At 36.8% G+C, this 15,245-nt stretch overlaps 1 protein-coding gene across 1 annotated transcript in view; it reads right to left on the bottom strand.

The window, feature by feature from the left end:
- Positions 1-15,245, bottom strand: part of HDAC9 (histone deacetylase 9) — a 664,661-nt gene that overhangs the window by 168,056 nt on the left and 481,360 nt on the right. Inside the window, exons 19-22 of the mRNA XM_033088745.1 lie at positions 7,641-7,696; positions 7,309-7,396; positions 1,533-1,652; positions 1,122-1,219 (exon numbers count right to left, since the gene is read on the bottom strand). Of these exons, the coding sequence (XP_032944636.1) occupies positions 1,122-1,219; positions 1,533-1,652; positions 7,309-7,396; positions 7,641-7,696 (362 nt within the window). The remainder of the gene's footprint in view (positions 1-1,121; positions 1,220-1,532; positions 1,653-7,308; positions 7,397-7,640; positions 7,697-15,245) is intronic.

The raw sequence follows: 15,245 nt of genomic DNA on the forward strand, positions 1-15,245 counted from the left end.
GTACCCATCTGACACCATACACAGTTATTACAATGTTATTGACTATATCCCCATTGCATCAAAAATAATAAAATACCTAGGAATAAATTTAACTAAGGAGGTATCAGACCTGTACTCTTGGAAAACTATAAAGCATTGAAGAAAAAAAACGAAGAAGATACAAATAAATGGAAACATATACCATGCTCATTAATAAGAAGAATCAACATCACTAAAACGTCCATACTACTCAAAGCAAACTATCAAAATACCAATGGCATTTTTCACAGAACTAGAATAAATAATCCTCAAATTTATATGGAACCACAAAAGACTCTGAATAGCCATAGAAATCTTGAGAAAGAAGAACAAAGTTATAGGTCTCAGGCTACTTGATATCAAACTATACTACAAGGTTATAATATACAAAACAGCATGGTACTAGCATAAAATCAGACACCTAGATCAATGGAACAGAATAGAGAGCCCAGAAATAAATCCACATCCATGTGGTCAATTAATCTATGACAATGGAGGCAAGAATATATGATGGGTTAAAGACAGTCTCTTCAATAAATGCTGCTGAAAAAACTGGACAGACACATGCAAAAGCAATGAAACTGGATCACTTTCTTGCACCACATACAAGAATAACCTCAAAATGGATTAAGACTTAAATGTAAGACTTGAAACCATAAAACTCCTAGAAGAAAACACAGGCAGTAAACTTTCTGACTCTCTTGTCCAAGGAGACATATCCAAAAAATAGTAATATATTTTGGGGATATGTCTCCTTGGAAAAGAGAAACAACAGAAAAAATAAACACACGAGACTGCACGAAACAAAAGCGTTTTTACACAGCGAAGGAAACCATCAACAAAGCAAAACTGCAAACCTGATAAATGGGAAAAGATATTCACCAATGATATAACTAGATCTTGATGTACTTTTTTTCTTACATATATTCCTTACTGGCTTTGTAGCAATATTTAGGTCCCCCAAACCAAACATTTATGGAGCTTTGAGGGGATGGCTCCTTTAGCCACTTTCCCTTAGTTAGAAATTTAGATTTCTCTTGTACATTTGGCACAGTTTCCATGGACATTTCTAATTTGCTACTTTCACAGAAAGAAGTACCAACCTGAATGCTTCAAGGTACTCGGTATCTCCCATGGGGGGATCAAGGCCACCTGTCCAGGCAATATTTATATTGTATCCTTCTCCAAGGCCTGCTCCAACCTACAAAGAGAAAAACCACACCACGGTCGGGTAGAAGAGGGCACAAGGAAGAAAGCAAGAAGAGAGGAAAACAAACACATGTGAGCTCTTGAAATAAACATCAAACAACATGTCAAATCAGCCCACCCTTGCTTGACAACCAGTGCTCTGGGTTATGCACTTGTTCTGCAATGGTTTTTGCTCTCGTGGGACAATTCAGTAATCTCGTGTAATTTAAAACACCAGCAAAGGACAAGAAAATTACGGGTAATCATGCAATGCAATTACCTGAAAGATACAAATAAAAGTGGGGCTCTAAAGAAATAAACCGAACCTCATTTGGGGCTCCACTGCCAGGGAAAAAGTTCCCTTCATCATAGCGATGGAGGGAAATATACAGGATGCTGGGGTCAGTATAAAAGGCCTGCTGTGTACCGTTTCCATGGTGAACATCCTATGGGGAGGAAAAAAAGAACAGATGACACATACAGTCATGTCGAACTCTATGGAGACAAGTTTTCCGACTTTGAGTTCCCTGTCTCTCTATCCTACCCTCCTTCTCATTTTCTGTCTTCTCACTATGTCCTGTCTCTCTCCCCTTCAGCTTGCTTCCACACCACCCCCTTTACTTCCTGAACTTTCAGGCAAATTACCCTTTAATGCACTCATTTTTTAAACCGGCTTCTAAAAATCAGGAAACCACAGCGAACATGCCCTGGAGACTCCAGATGAGCAGTCATTGAGAAAGCCCAGTCCTTTGGTACAATTAGATATTTATACACCGGCCCTTTGTACTCTTTGCTTCAGTGATGGAATCTCGCATCCTGTTTTATGGAGGAATTTTATGACTTATTAACTGCCAACAGTTCATAACCCCTCAGGCTTAATTAACTAGCCTCATTGGCCTCTGAAGAAAGACTAATGTTTAAACTACAAAATAGTATTTTGCAGAAGGATCTATGGCTTACAGAGCATTTTCACAATTCTTGACAGAACACTAAACATACGTGTATGCATTGATTTGCCAAGTCCCACCATTAAGGTCAAAGGCTTTGCAACCAGCTGAGTAAATTGGCTTTCTTGAAGCGTTCAGTTCAGTTAGCAATCCCTCAGCAGTTAGAATCACTTCAAAAGAGATGCCAGATGCAAAAAGGACTTCATACTTTATTTTGGTAAAATCATGATGGCAAGTCAAAGACACAGGAGCATGAGCTCATTAGCTATTAAATCATTTGGTCCAAAGCACAAAGATGGCATGGAGCTTTATGCAATCTTGTCCAATCTGCCTAATTTTAATATTATATCATGGCTCTCTTCCCAGCCTCCTTCCTCCTCTTTTTTCTTTCCTCACACCAGTCGCTCTTCAAAAAAAAGCCTGTGTCATTTCAATGAATAAAAAAAAGTGTTCTTAGGACATTTGTAAAAACAATTGTTTTTTCTAATTGTTTTATGATACAGGCATACACTGGAATTGATAAAAGAAACGGGAACAATCAAACTAACAGCATTTTCAAAATGTCTTCACTGAAAGACCTCAAATATTAAGAATTTCAATTGATATACTTCCTAATATCTTCTGAGCAAAAATAAAATACATGACTCTTAAAAGTGAACAACCTACATATTTGTATTCAATATAATATTACTGCTACATGTGTAACATATATGGTTTTTGGTTCTGTTAAAAAAAAAGTTTTGGTCACTTATAACTGTAACAACAATAAAAATTGTACTTTATATCAGTAAGAAAACACTATTTTCAAAAATGATTCCTACAATTCTTGCATCAGGCACTATATTAAATACCTGCCATGCTTATTTAACAATTTTATGATGTATATGGCATTATCCCTAATTTAAAAATAAGTAAACTGAGACTCAGAGAGTTTCAGTAATTTACTTAAGACTACACAGAGAATAAGTTGCAAGACTGTGTCTTGAATCCACTCCTTATTTCAAAGGCTAAACTCATAACGATTATCCTGTTAACTTACATTCATCATCTCTTTGATCCTCTTAGCAAACAAACCGGTGAAGTGAGATTTGTGGTCATTATTGCTCCTTATTGAATTTATATAACTTGTCTCCACTTCAACTTCCAGCCCAGAACTCCCTCACTGAACACCACCAAAACCTCCCTTGGATGGGTTCTAAAAGCCTGCACTGAGCTTGCTCTCCACAGTGCAGATACACACTAATCGTCTCCCCCTTTTATATAGTGCATACATCCCAAATCAATTAAGGAATCATAAAATATCGGGGAAGATCTGCATCATTCTAGAAAATTGTTCTGGCTCAAGGCATACTTATCAGGGAAAAAAAAATAGTGTACTGGAAATACATTAATTCCTGGATTTCTGAATGTTTAAAGGAAAGGAAGGAGCAGATAGCAAAACTATTTTCCTTTATGTGAACAAAAATGAAATAGTTCAAGCCACAACGTCTTTTGAGATTGCTACTGGATACCTAGAGGATGGACAAACAAAATACTTTCAAAAACAACAGTGAAGGAATGTTTGCATTTCTACTACACGATGGGATTTTTAGTCAGCATTGTAAGAAAAATTTTGTTCTGGGCGTAAATGCATCTATACTTTGATAACCAAAAAATAACTGCCTTGATTATTTTTGTTTCTTTAGTGACGTTGTAAAAGTTTATTTGAGAATGTCAGATAAAAGATGATAATTTGTCTTAGATATAAAACTATTTGCTCTTGAGAAATGTGTTGGGTGCTTATTACTGCATACATTTCTGAATAGAAAATAGGGCGTTGCCCACAGCACAAGGTTTCAACAGGCATTTTTCATTGAAATACACAAATCCATTCTAAAAATAGTTAGATAATTACTGATTCCATATTCATATTCACAAAGTACTTAGAGATAAAAGTAAGAACAAATATGCCCTTTGTTTTGTGCAACAACTTATAATATAACTTTGAGAATATATGTGTGTGTGTGTGTGTGTGTATGTTTTTTAGCTTTCTCTGCTGCAAAATATTCATACAAAGTACTTAATGCTCAGATATGATCTGAGGATTTTTTTCTCCACAGTAATAAAATATACTAGACTGATGTAAGAAAATCATGGGTGATTATGAGAAATTACTGTAACAATGAAATTAACTGAATCATTAAATACCTCAAAATAGACCTTGTATATAAGATTTGCTGTGAAATGCTGACAAATCATTTCATTATTTTATTGTTCAAAAATATACTGTGAAAATTTATTCTACATAAGGATTTAGAACCAATATGTTTTCATCACCATGTTAAACTAGCTTTGAATAAATCATATATTCTACCAGCAAATGTTATCACTTATAATTATTTACTATAGGCACTTGTGACAATTTTTTGGTCAAGTTTGGGGCTTGATCAAAAATAGAAATGCCCCAAATCTGACATTTCAAGTGACTTTTCTTTTATGAATATAGCCTAAAACATACTATTTCAACTGAAAGTCACATTAAATAAAAGCTACCTGAGTTACGCAGGCAAATCATACTTCTAGAATAGGATCATGCCCTGATCCAATAACCAGTCTCTTGCAAGGTGAAAAGCAAATGCACCTGCTCCCTCTCCTCACCAATCTGTATGTCTTTGGAATCTTCCCCAGAAGAACTGGAATGAATAAGCTCCACAGATCAACTAGAATCATTCGTGCCTAAAATACTCAACGCCTCTGAATTTGGCTGTGTCCCCCAAACGGAGGTGAATTAGAGCTCTGGCTCTCTATTTACTAGGCATATAAAAATGATGAAACTAGCTGCTGGACAATGGAATCACTTTGCCTTCTGCTGGCCCAAGCATTTGTGGAGCTAGTTCACACCAATTAGCTGAAATTAGTGACTTTGGATATGCAGAAATAAACTTCTTTTGCTACTGAAGAACCTTCACTTCTCCTCTGCTAACTTGCAGAATAGACCTGTCAGCCAGGGAGAACGGATGTCTCAGCGCCACGTGGCACTTTAAAACTTCCTTCTCGGCAGCTGGAAGAAGCAGGGGAATTTCCTCAAAGTATCCCTGCAGCTGCAGAATTTGGACGACTTGAAAGTAAGAATATGCGGCTGGTGGTGATCTCAGAGGCAGCCCCTTGGACAGAACTTCATATATTTTGAGAATCTGAAACAGAAACTTCTCCTCTACTACAGCCTGCTGGGAAATCGCTATCCTTTATGATTGGATAATGGAGCAAATTCATAATCAAAGGCCAGTAAGCTTACAGGACACTCCTTGCAGCTACCGAGCGACTTATTTTATAAATCATAGAGGATTATCTCCAGCATTCTTTTATTCTTTATATTAATGTACAAAAACAAAACTTTACAGACAAATCCTCTGAGGGGCAAAGTATCCACCTATCACAAGCCAGGCATTTTAGCTTTCAAGTGTATTATACAATTCATAACTTTAGAGTTTGGATATCACAAAAGTGTTTTCAAAGGGACTTTACGATTATTGATTATCGTCATGGAACCATAAAATGGTGGCAGAGGAGATTTCTTAGAAAGTAATACTAAAATATTCTTAAGGATAGGATGAACAGTTTACTAATCTTTTTCCTCCATAATTTCGACAAATTCAGAGAGCTAGAAAAAATCTCCCACAGTACTTGGTCTTCATCTGCTATCCTTTCTTCAAGTTTTTCGCTTATCTTTTTGGCAGAATGTACAGTACTAGAAGTACATTAAATTTTTTTAAAAAATTTACTCTTTCAAATATGCAAACCAGTAATTATTAATTATTTATAAAGTCCCTTTGTACATACATGGGAAAATAGGTACTGATGTCCTCATTTTTGTTAAGTTTTAAGACCTTCCTGCTGTAGTATATCTAGGCCTTCAACACATAACTTTAATGGTGAACTATGACCTACACTGAAACTTAAGCATGTTTGGAAAATCCATGGAAAGTTGGGTTTCAATATTCTCAGCACCCAAGTGCTTGCAGGCAGGCTGCAATAGAGTACGTGGAAAACATGCATTCCTACGAAGCACTAGAAATGTTTATCAGTCTTTCGTTCCTTTTATCTTCATTTTAACTTTACTAAGTGTTCCTTCACATGGCTTGCTTTGTGTTCTCTCAACCCTTTGGTGTGCCTGCTGAACTGAACTGGAGAGCTGGATGGTGAGGCCACGACTTCTCCATAAGATTTAATCATGAGTGCAGATATGAACAAGATTTAGACTATTAAGCCTTGCACTTCAAAAAAAAACTTTTAACATATTTTGCCTTTAAATCTTTTATCACCTGCACAAATTAATTAAGTGCAGATGTGGCAGGTTCGCTTTGGATGTCGGGGTTCATTTCCTGTCTCTGCTTTGTCAGACAACCTATTACACCTCCTCGTGAACTGAGGCAAACCGAAAACGGGGCTCATAAATCACCAGTCAGCTCTCTCACCCTTTCCTGGGTTGGTCCTTTTGTATGGGGCAGATCTCCAGCTCATTATTCATGAATATACTATAGACAACATGCCAAGTGTCATCTGCATTTAAACAAACCATTTGTTAAACAAATTATAACTCTATTGTGTAAGAATGCATCATGTTAAAAAGCAAGACTAATCTAATACCTCTGACTTTTAATCACTCAGAGTCCCTGCCGGGAGCCATCCCAAACTGGCATACGTGATCTGAGATCTTTTCAGAAAGAATGACATGCTGACTTGTTTTAATAATATCACTGTTGCACAACAAGCAACATGATTGCTAACCAGGGGAAGTGGCCAATTGGTTACCAAAGCAACAGCATTCTTTCCAGCACATCTGACTGTTTAAAGTCTATATTCTGTAGGGAAAAGTAAATTCAGGTTCTGTTGGGTTATTTTAACTGTGGAAGTATCAATTCATTTAAGGATCATAAAAGTTGCCCTGATCTGCGCCTTCTTCTCATTAAATTGCAGTTAACACCATGAAAGTGAAACGTGAATGTTTATGGTTTCAGAACTGCAATCCTGAGTTTAATGAGTTTCCACATTCAAAGGAAACGCACCCTTCAGTTGTTTGCAAGTGCTAAGAGCAAGACAACCTAACAGAGAAATACAAATTCACTCCCTTTTATCTAGAGTCACTGAAAATGCAGCTCTGGCCAGGAATACATACCAGATCTACAATCAATATCTTGCTTATATTTAGTTGGTCTCTCAAGTATTTGGCGGTAATTGCAACTGAATTAAAAAAGCAGAACCCCCTGCGGAATAGAGAAGAACAGAGAAATAAGAGAGCAAATCAGCCAGGAAAACCATTATAAATAATGTTCAGAGCATTTTTTAAAATGCTATATGATCTCTGAAGCCATAAATCTGCTTCTGGGAGTACCTCGCAAGATTTTTCAGCCCATCTGCTAACAATTAGAGGCTTCAGAGACATGCACAGGGCAGGTGACTGCCAGGAACTGTGGCGCTTGGAGATGGGCAACAGTCCCTGGTACTTACATGGCTGTGGATTCTTCCGCGTGATGGCCTGGGGGCCTCACAACAGCAAATCCATTCTGTAAGAACAAGACATGTTTTCAACGATCAGATATGGGAGGACAGCTCCGATCTCTGTGTGCTACAGAGCATCAGGCACACACAAAACGTCTGAGGTCTATAGGGGCTTCAGAGTTTGCTTTCTTGCCCTCATTACCGTTTCATTGAATGAACAGAACAATATAAATGATCACATTTGCTCAGATTGTGCCTCAAACAGAAGGCTCCCACAGAGCTGGGGAAGAACAGGGATTTGGGAGTTGTACCTAGCTGGCAAGTGTGCACGTCAGCTGTTTTACTAACATGATTCATTTTCAAGAACAACTTCTTACTTTATGACACCAGCATCCTACAGAGGGAGAAAAAATTCAGTCTTGGTGCAGGTTCGGGTCAAAGTTCGGAAAGACCAAGGGAAGATCCAAAGTGAAAATTCTTTAGCTGGATTCCCTGAATGGTTATTTCCACTCCAATGTCAGAAAAATGATAAATTTACACTCACACACTCACATACACAGAAAAGAAACCCCAGAAAGGTGAAAAAGAGAACAATGGAAAGCCCATATTTCTTCCAGTCTATAAATTTTGCTTGGATGACTGCCAAGACTTGCAACTTTATTGGATTCCCTAAGTCAATTTCTAGCCCACGTTCTGGAATTTTATAAAGAATTCCAGGGCTGAGTAGCAATCAGATCTATCCATGATCAAGGAATGCCTTAACCTCCAGATTAGTTGGAATGCATCACGGAAAGCTGAAGTAACTCCAGCATGAAGGAAGGGAACTATAAATCCTTGCAAAGCCAGCATGTTCAGAAAAGTTGGGTTGCTTGATGTTAAAAACAAGCATTTATCAGATAGATGGTTCACACCACCTTTCACTTAGCTATGATGCAAGTAACATGCTCAAAAGACAATGTTTCTTTAATATACAATCCCAAAACTTTTGAAATAGCTTTAATATACCCCAGGGACATTTTTTTCCAAATCTTACTACAAGTGTAATAATACTCCCTAGGGCTTTAAATATATATAACTATTTTTTTAGAATGTTATAATAATTAACACACAAAGTTAATTGTTATATATTTTGATGAGAATATGCCTAATGATAAACTCAGAAGCAAATTAGAAGTCAAGTAACACAATCTCAATTACAAATCTACTTTCTCTCTGGTGATAAAAGTTTGATGTGAAAGAAACTATTAGAACCACACAAGACAACAGAGACTGAAATTTTAAGATGGTGGAGTGAGGCTATAGAGTATATAGGACTTCTGAGAATGAAGAATTTAGTCAAGATTCTGATAGGTGCAATCTATTTTTATTGGGAAAATAACAGTTAGGGTGAAAATAACAGCAAATATAAGGCAATATCATTAGCATGTAACAAACTTTTATAATTAGATTAACAACAATAATATTTTTCAATTCAATTTAAAATACTATGCTTTATGGATAAAGGGCACAGCTAGACAAAACGAAGAAAACATCCAGTGATCAATAACTACAAGAGAAAATATTCAACTTAATAAGTAATCAAATAAAAGCAGATGAAAAACCCAATGGGAGAACATTTTTCACCCAGGAAATTGGAATTTTAAAAAATACTCTATAATGATAATGAAGTTGTATTTTATACATTCATAAATCCTGCTTATATGAAGATAATTTAGGATAGCCTTTCTGGAAAATAATCCAACTCTATATATCTAGAGCCTTTAAAAACATTTATGTACTCTTTGAATTAGTAAGCTACTTAGAGGATTTTTGTCCTAAAGGTGTTATTAATATTAAATGTGTAGACAAGTATTTATGTAAAAGATGTTTTATTTATAATAGGAAAAATGAGAATTATCTAAGTTAGCTGATAAAGGAGAATGTTTATATGTACATCTATACCATGGAATATTAGACTGTCATTAAAATTTTGTTACTATAAATAGTGGAACAGAAAAACATCAAAGTTAGAAGTATTAGTGTTAAAATAACATATACAGTATGGCATATCTGAGTGATGGCATTATGTGGGTTGTTTTTAGTTTATAATTTCATATCTTTTCCAAATGGTTTTGTAACAAACATTATTTCATAGTGAAAAAATATAAACCAGAAAGTTGAGAAGTAGATTTTAATGGGTCTTAGAGAAAGAGTTGTGTTCATAAAGGCAGAAAAATGATTTAAAGGGTATTTCTGCACAGGAGGGAAAAGCATGAACAATAATTCAAAAGAAAGGATTTTAGAAAATATTATGTACAAGAAATCAATCTGAATAGAAATCACATGAAGGAACAAAATGGAAATGAAATCACATAGGTAATTAGCTAGATCATAGAGGACAAAAAGCCATGTAGAATTTGAATCCCATCGTCTTTTTCTCTCTTACAGCCCAATTTCAAAGGGTCAGACTTTCATACAATCTTCCACAGTAACCTCCACTGTTCTGCTAAACTGCTTGATTGGGGGTTGAAGATTATCTTCTTGCCAATAACAAACCTTTTCTCAGTCAACATGATCCACCCAAACTTTCTACTGTGTTTTCAGAAATGGCAAACTCCCCTACATTTTCCATGTATTTTCTGAATGCCTCTCCCCCACCCCTTTCCTTAGCTGAAACCTGCCAAGGCTGCTTCTCCCATAATCTGCTCCACTGGAAGCTGCTTCCTCTCTCTTACAAACATGCCTACAGCAGAAGATAAAGCTGGTATTCTCCCTGGTTCTCACTGCTACTTTAAGAGCATAAAGCGCACTGCACCCACTCTCCACAAGACTCTCTTGTAAAAATGATTGGATCACCCAGAAAGAGAGAATACAGAACACAATAGGATGACAGACTGAGTCCTGTGTCAATCCCCTCCTTTTCCCTCCCATTACCCTAGAAAAGGTGTTAGTCTTTCTCATAGCTACCTTACCAGCTGCACTTAGGATCCCATCCCCTCCTATTTTCCCACTGTCATTTATGTTTTTCTCACTAACATATTAAATTCATATTAAAAATCCCAGTTATATACATTTCATTAAGATTTAAATAGGTGCAAATTTTTGCCATCTTGAAAATAAAATTATACATTAACCAAGATACTACAAATATATACATATATACAAATATATACATAGACTGTAGTGCCAAAAATGTGTACACATGACTTGTATTCATCTTTTGTTATTGGTATATATTGAGTATTACAATTTCAATAGTTTTTTCCTTTCTTAAAATGTGTATACATTTTGGGGGCACCCTCTGTATATGTATATATTTGTATACGTCTCCATCCTTAATCCCATTGATCTCTCCAACTACCACACTTCTTCCACTTTAGCAACCACAATTCTTGAAAGGTGGTCTATCTTGCTTTCTCATTTCTCCTTTTCCTCACTGTTGCCTCTAATGTATCTTCCACCTCCATTAATCCACTAAAGACGCTTTTACTAAAGTCACCATGGCCTCCATGTCACTAAATTCAATGACACTTTTAAGGTATCAGCCTATTTGGTTCCTTATTAGCTTTCAACACTATTGGCTGTACCTTCCTTTTAAAAACACACTCTTCTCTTGGCCTCTGTGACTTCATATTCTCCTGGTTTCCTTTCCTCTCCACTTCCTAATCAGTCTCACTCGAAGGCTCACTCCTTAGCCTGTTCAGTAAATACTGAAGTTACTCAAGGGCCAGTCTTAGACTTCTCCTTTTCTCTTTCCATACTTACTTCCTAGGCAATGCCACCACTCTGACTAAAGACGCTTTTACCACCCATCAGTTACTACCCATCATCAGACACCTCACAGATTTCTATTTCCAAAACGAACCTTCCTCCCAGCACCAGACCAAAATATAAGCCCACCTACTCAATATCTTCTCTTGGATATTGCAAGATCACTTCAAATTCAATATATCCAAGATCAAAGTCTTGAACTTCTCCCAGCCTTCTCTAACTTACCAATGATACCATGATTCATCCAGTGGCTCAAGTCCGGGACCAGTTAGCCTGAGTTTTCTTTAATGGCTCCATCTCCTTAGCCTTTCTCCATCTCAGAAATGACCAATTCCTGTTGATTTTGCTTCCAAGTATCACTCAAATCTATGTACTTATATCTATATCCACTCCTTCAATATTTTGCCTTCTGAATGTCTGCCTTTCTCTCCGTAACTCCTTCAGTAATTATAGTTAGTGATTTCAATATTATATTCCACATAGACACTCCATTCAATATCCTGATTTCTCAGTTCTCTGACTCATCTTCAATAAATTTGTCTTTTGTTTAGTCAGACTCTTGGACCTTGACATTAACAGTAAAACTCTCCTCCATAATCTTGCTGTCAAACATTCTACTCTCCTGCTATCTTATTTTCCAGTTAATGCCTCCACTCTACTAAGACTTCCAATCCACTGACCTTACTTAACTTCTGTTGTCCACCATTCAGCCCCCACCACCATGTTCACTTCCCTCCTTACCTGGTTAGACTTCAGCGTCCATCATTATATTCACTTCCTTGTATGTACTTTCAGACACATGTCCCTTTTTCCCGCCAACATACCCCCCTCGTTTATTAGTCTTCTCTGGCTACCTAATGAAATACCATAGGCTGGGAAGCTGAAACAACAGAAATTTATTTCTTTAGTTCTGGAGACTGGAAGTTGAGATTAAGGTCTGGCAGGATTTGGTCTCTATTGAGAGCACTCTTCCTGGCTTGCAGATGTCCACCTTTTCCCTAGAATTGTCACATGACCTTTCTTCTGAGTGCACACTCATGAAAGTAAAGAGAGAGGAAGAGAGAGAGAGAGAGAGAACTAACTCCGGTGTCTCTTCCTCACCGTATGAGAGCACCAGCTCTATCAGATTAGGGTCCTAGTCCTATGACCTCCTGTAATATTTATCACTTCCTACAGGTACTTTCTCCAAATACAGTCATATTGGGAGGCAGGAATTCAACATATAATTTTTTTTGGGGGGGGGCACAAACATCCAGTTCATAATATACTTTCAGTCATTTTTTCACTTCTTTTCTTCAACATACTGTCCTAGTACAACACTGATCAACTACAACTCACATCTGCTCTTTCCCGTACCTAAGCATATACAAAATCCACATGACTGGTCTCCTCTGCAATTCATGAGTACATGGGCTCTTCATGATGCCCAGCAATCACACTGTATTCCTGAGTCAATTAACTCTCTAAATCTCCTACGTTCTCTTTCTTCAAATCTCCATTACCCCGTTTACTCTTTACCTCTTGCTGATGACTTTGCTTCTTTTTATTTCCACTTAGAAAATAGGAGCAGTAAGAATAAAAATTCCTCATCCTCCCATAATAAAATCTATCTATCTACTCCCACCAGTCCCTGAGCCTATCTACCAGCATCTAATTCCCCATGTATTTTATCAAACCCCCTTGGACCTATTCAAGGACATCTCACCCACAATTTTCCTCTCTCTCTCTCTTTCTCAATCTCTCTCTGTCTCTCTCTCTGTCTCTCTCTGTCTCTCTCTCTGTCTCTCTCTCTCTCTCTCTCTCTCTGGTATCATCAGTGTTTTCTCATATTGGATTGTCACCACCAGAACAAAAACATATTTAAGTCTTTCCTCTTAATAAAAACAAAACAAATAAAATAATAGTATTATACTATAATGCTATAATGTAACATATAAGACATAAAAATCATATATGCAAATAATGTGATAAATAAACTCATACATTTTGTTATTTATTTAATCCTAATATCTGAGGGCAGATAGTATTATCCCATTTCATAAATGAGAAAATTGAGGCATAGAAAGATTAAAGAACTCACTTCAGGTTTATAACAAGCAAGTGACAGTACTGGGATTCTATCCCAGACAGACTGGCTCCTAAGAACAGGTGCATTTAATAAAAACAAGCATTCAAGACTACCCACATTGCACGACCTGGCCTCAGCTCCATCTTGTACCACGCTCCACTTTTTTTTCCACCCCAGCCACACTGGCCTTTTGATTCCTCCAGTGTGCCTTTCTTCCTCCGGCCACAGGCCTCTGCACATGTTCCTCGTTCGGTGTGGCGTGTTTTCCATTTACCTATCCCCTTCCTTTACCTGGATAACGCTTCCTTCTCTGCTCATTTCAGCTTCAACATCACTTTGGCAGGGAAGCCATCTTGAGCCCAGGCAGGTCACTATCAGGTTCCTCTGTTTACATTCTTAACGATCTGCCAGCCCTTGTTTCTGAGACCCTGTCTTAGTTTATAATAATACACCTCCTAGGGTGATTATTTGTTTTTATTATTTCTGATTATTGTGATTCATATGATTCATGTCCAAACCCCCACTCTCCACAGCTGGGTCACCACATTATGACTTGGTCACCATTTTATCATCTATACTTACATAGTGCTTGGCACATAGCCAGTGATCAGTAAAGAATGATAAAATAAGTTTATGAGTAGATATTACTATGGCTTTTACGCCTGTGGCCATTCCTTCGCTCTGACCTTGCAGCCCTGCTTTTTGCGGGAGGTTGCCCACTAGACTTGGTAGCATCTTTTTTCCTAGAAAAACATAAAGTAATCTATTCCTTACAATTAATAGAGTCTTTGATTCAATGAACTATTGTGGGAAGTCCTTTAAAATGACATTATCATTCTTACAGAAATATCTGACTTTCACCTCTGGACTTTTCAACAAAGAGTTTGTTTTGTAGTTTTCTGTATCCCTTATTGTCTGGCACAAAAATTTATTGTATATGATGCTGCTTGAACCAAGATGTTCCTTGGCTCAAGAATATATACTCGTATACCTTCAATGAATATTTTTCAATGAGCATTCTTAATAAGTAATTTACTATATTTTCAAAGAACTTAATAATCTATTAGCCTCACAAAATTTAACTATTAAAAAACCTGTGTATATACCACATCTTCTTTATCCAATAGTCTATCGAAGGACACTTTGGGTGTTTCCATGTCTTGGCCACCGTAAATAATGCAGCAGTGAACAATGGAGTACCTAAATCTTTACAGATAAATGTTTTCAGATTTTTTTGGTAGATACCCAGAAGAGGGATTGCTGAGTCATATGGTAATTCTATTCTTAATTTTATGAGGAACCCCCATACTGTTTTCCATAGTGGTAATACTCTGCCATTAGAAAAGATGAAATACTGCCATTTGGGACAACACAGATGGACCTTAAGATTATTATGCTCAACGAAATAAGTCAGACAGAAAAAGTGGAGAACCATATGACTTCATTTATATGTGGGGTATAAAACTGAAAGCACAAAGGAACAAGACAACCAAGCAAAAACTCATAGACACAGACAACAGTTTGGTGGTTAATACACAGGGTAAGCGGGGGAAATGGGGAGGTTAAAATATATGGTAATGGAAGTAGAACTGACTCTGGGTGGTAAGCACACAATACTCGTTGATGATGTATTACAGAAATATACACTTGAAACCTATATAATTTTACTAACCATGGTCACCCTAATAAATTAAAAATAATTTTAAAAATTATATAGTCAAAAAAAGAAGAAAGAAAACCTGTATAAAATAAGGGATTCAGTGGCTGTTTATTATTTTCTCATCTAATATTAACAA

The sequence above is a fragment of the Rhinolophus ferrumequinum genome, chromosome 20, assembly GCF_004115265.2.
Source record: "Rhinolophus ferrumequinum isolate MPI-CBG mRhiFer1 chromosome 20, mRhiFer1_v1.p, whole genome shotgun sequence".
Classification (NCBI taxonomy): Eukaryota; Metazoa; Chordata; class Mammalia; order Chiroptera; family Rhinolophidae; genus Rhinolophus; species Rhinolophus ferrumequinum.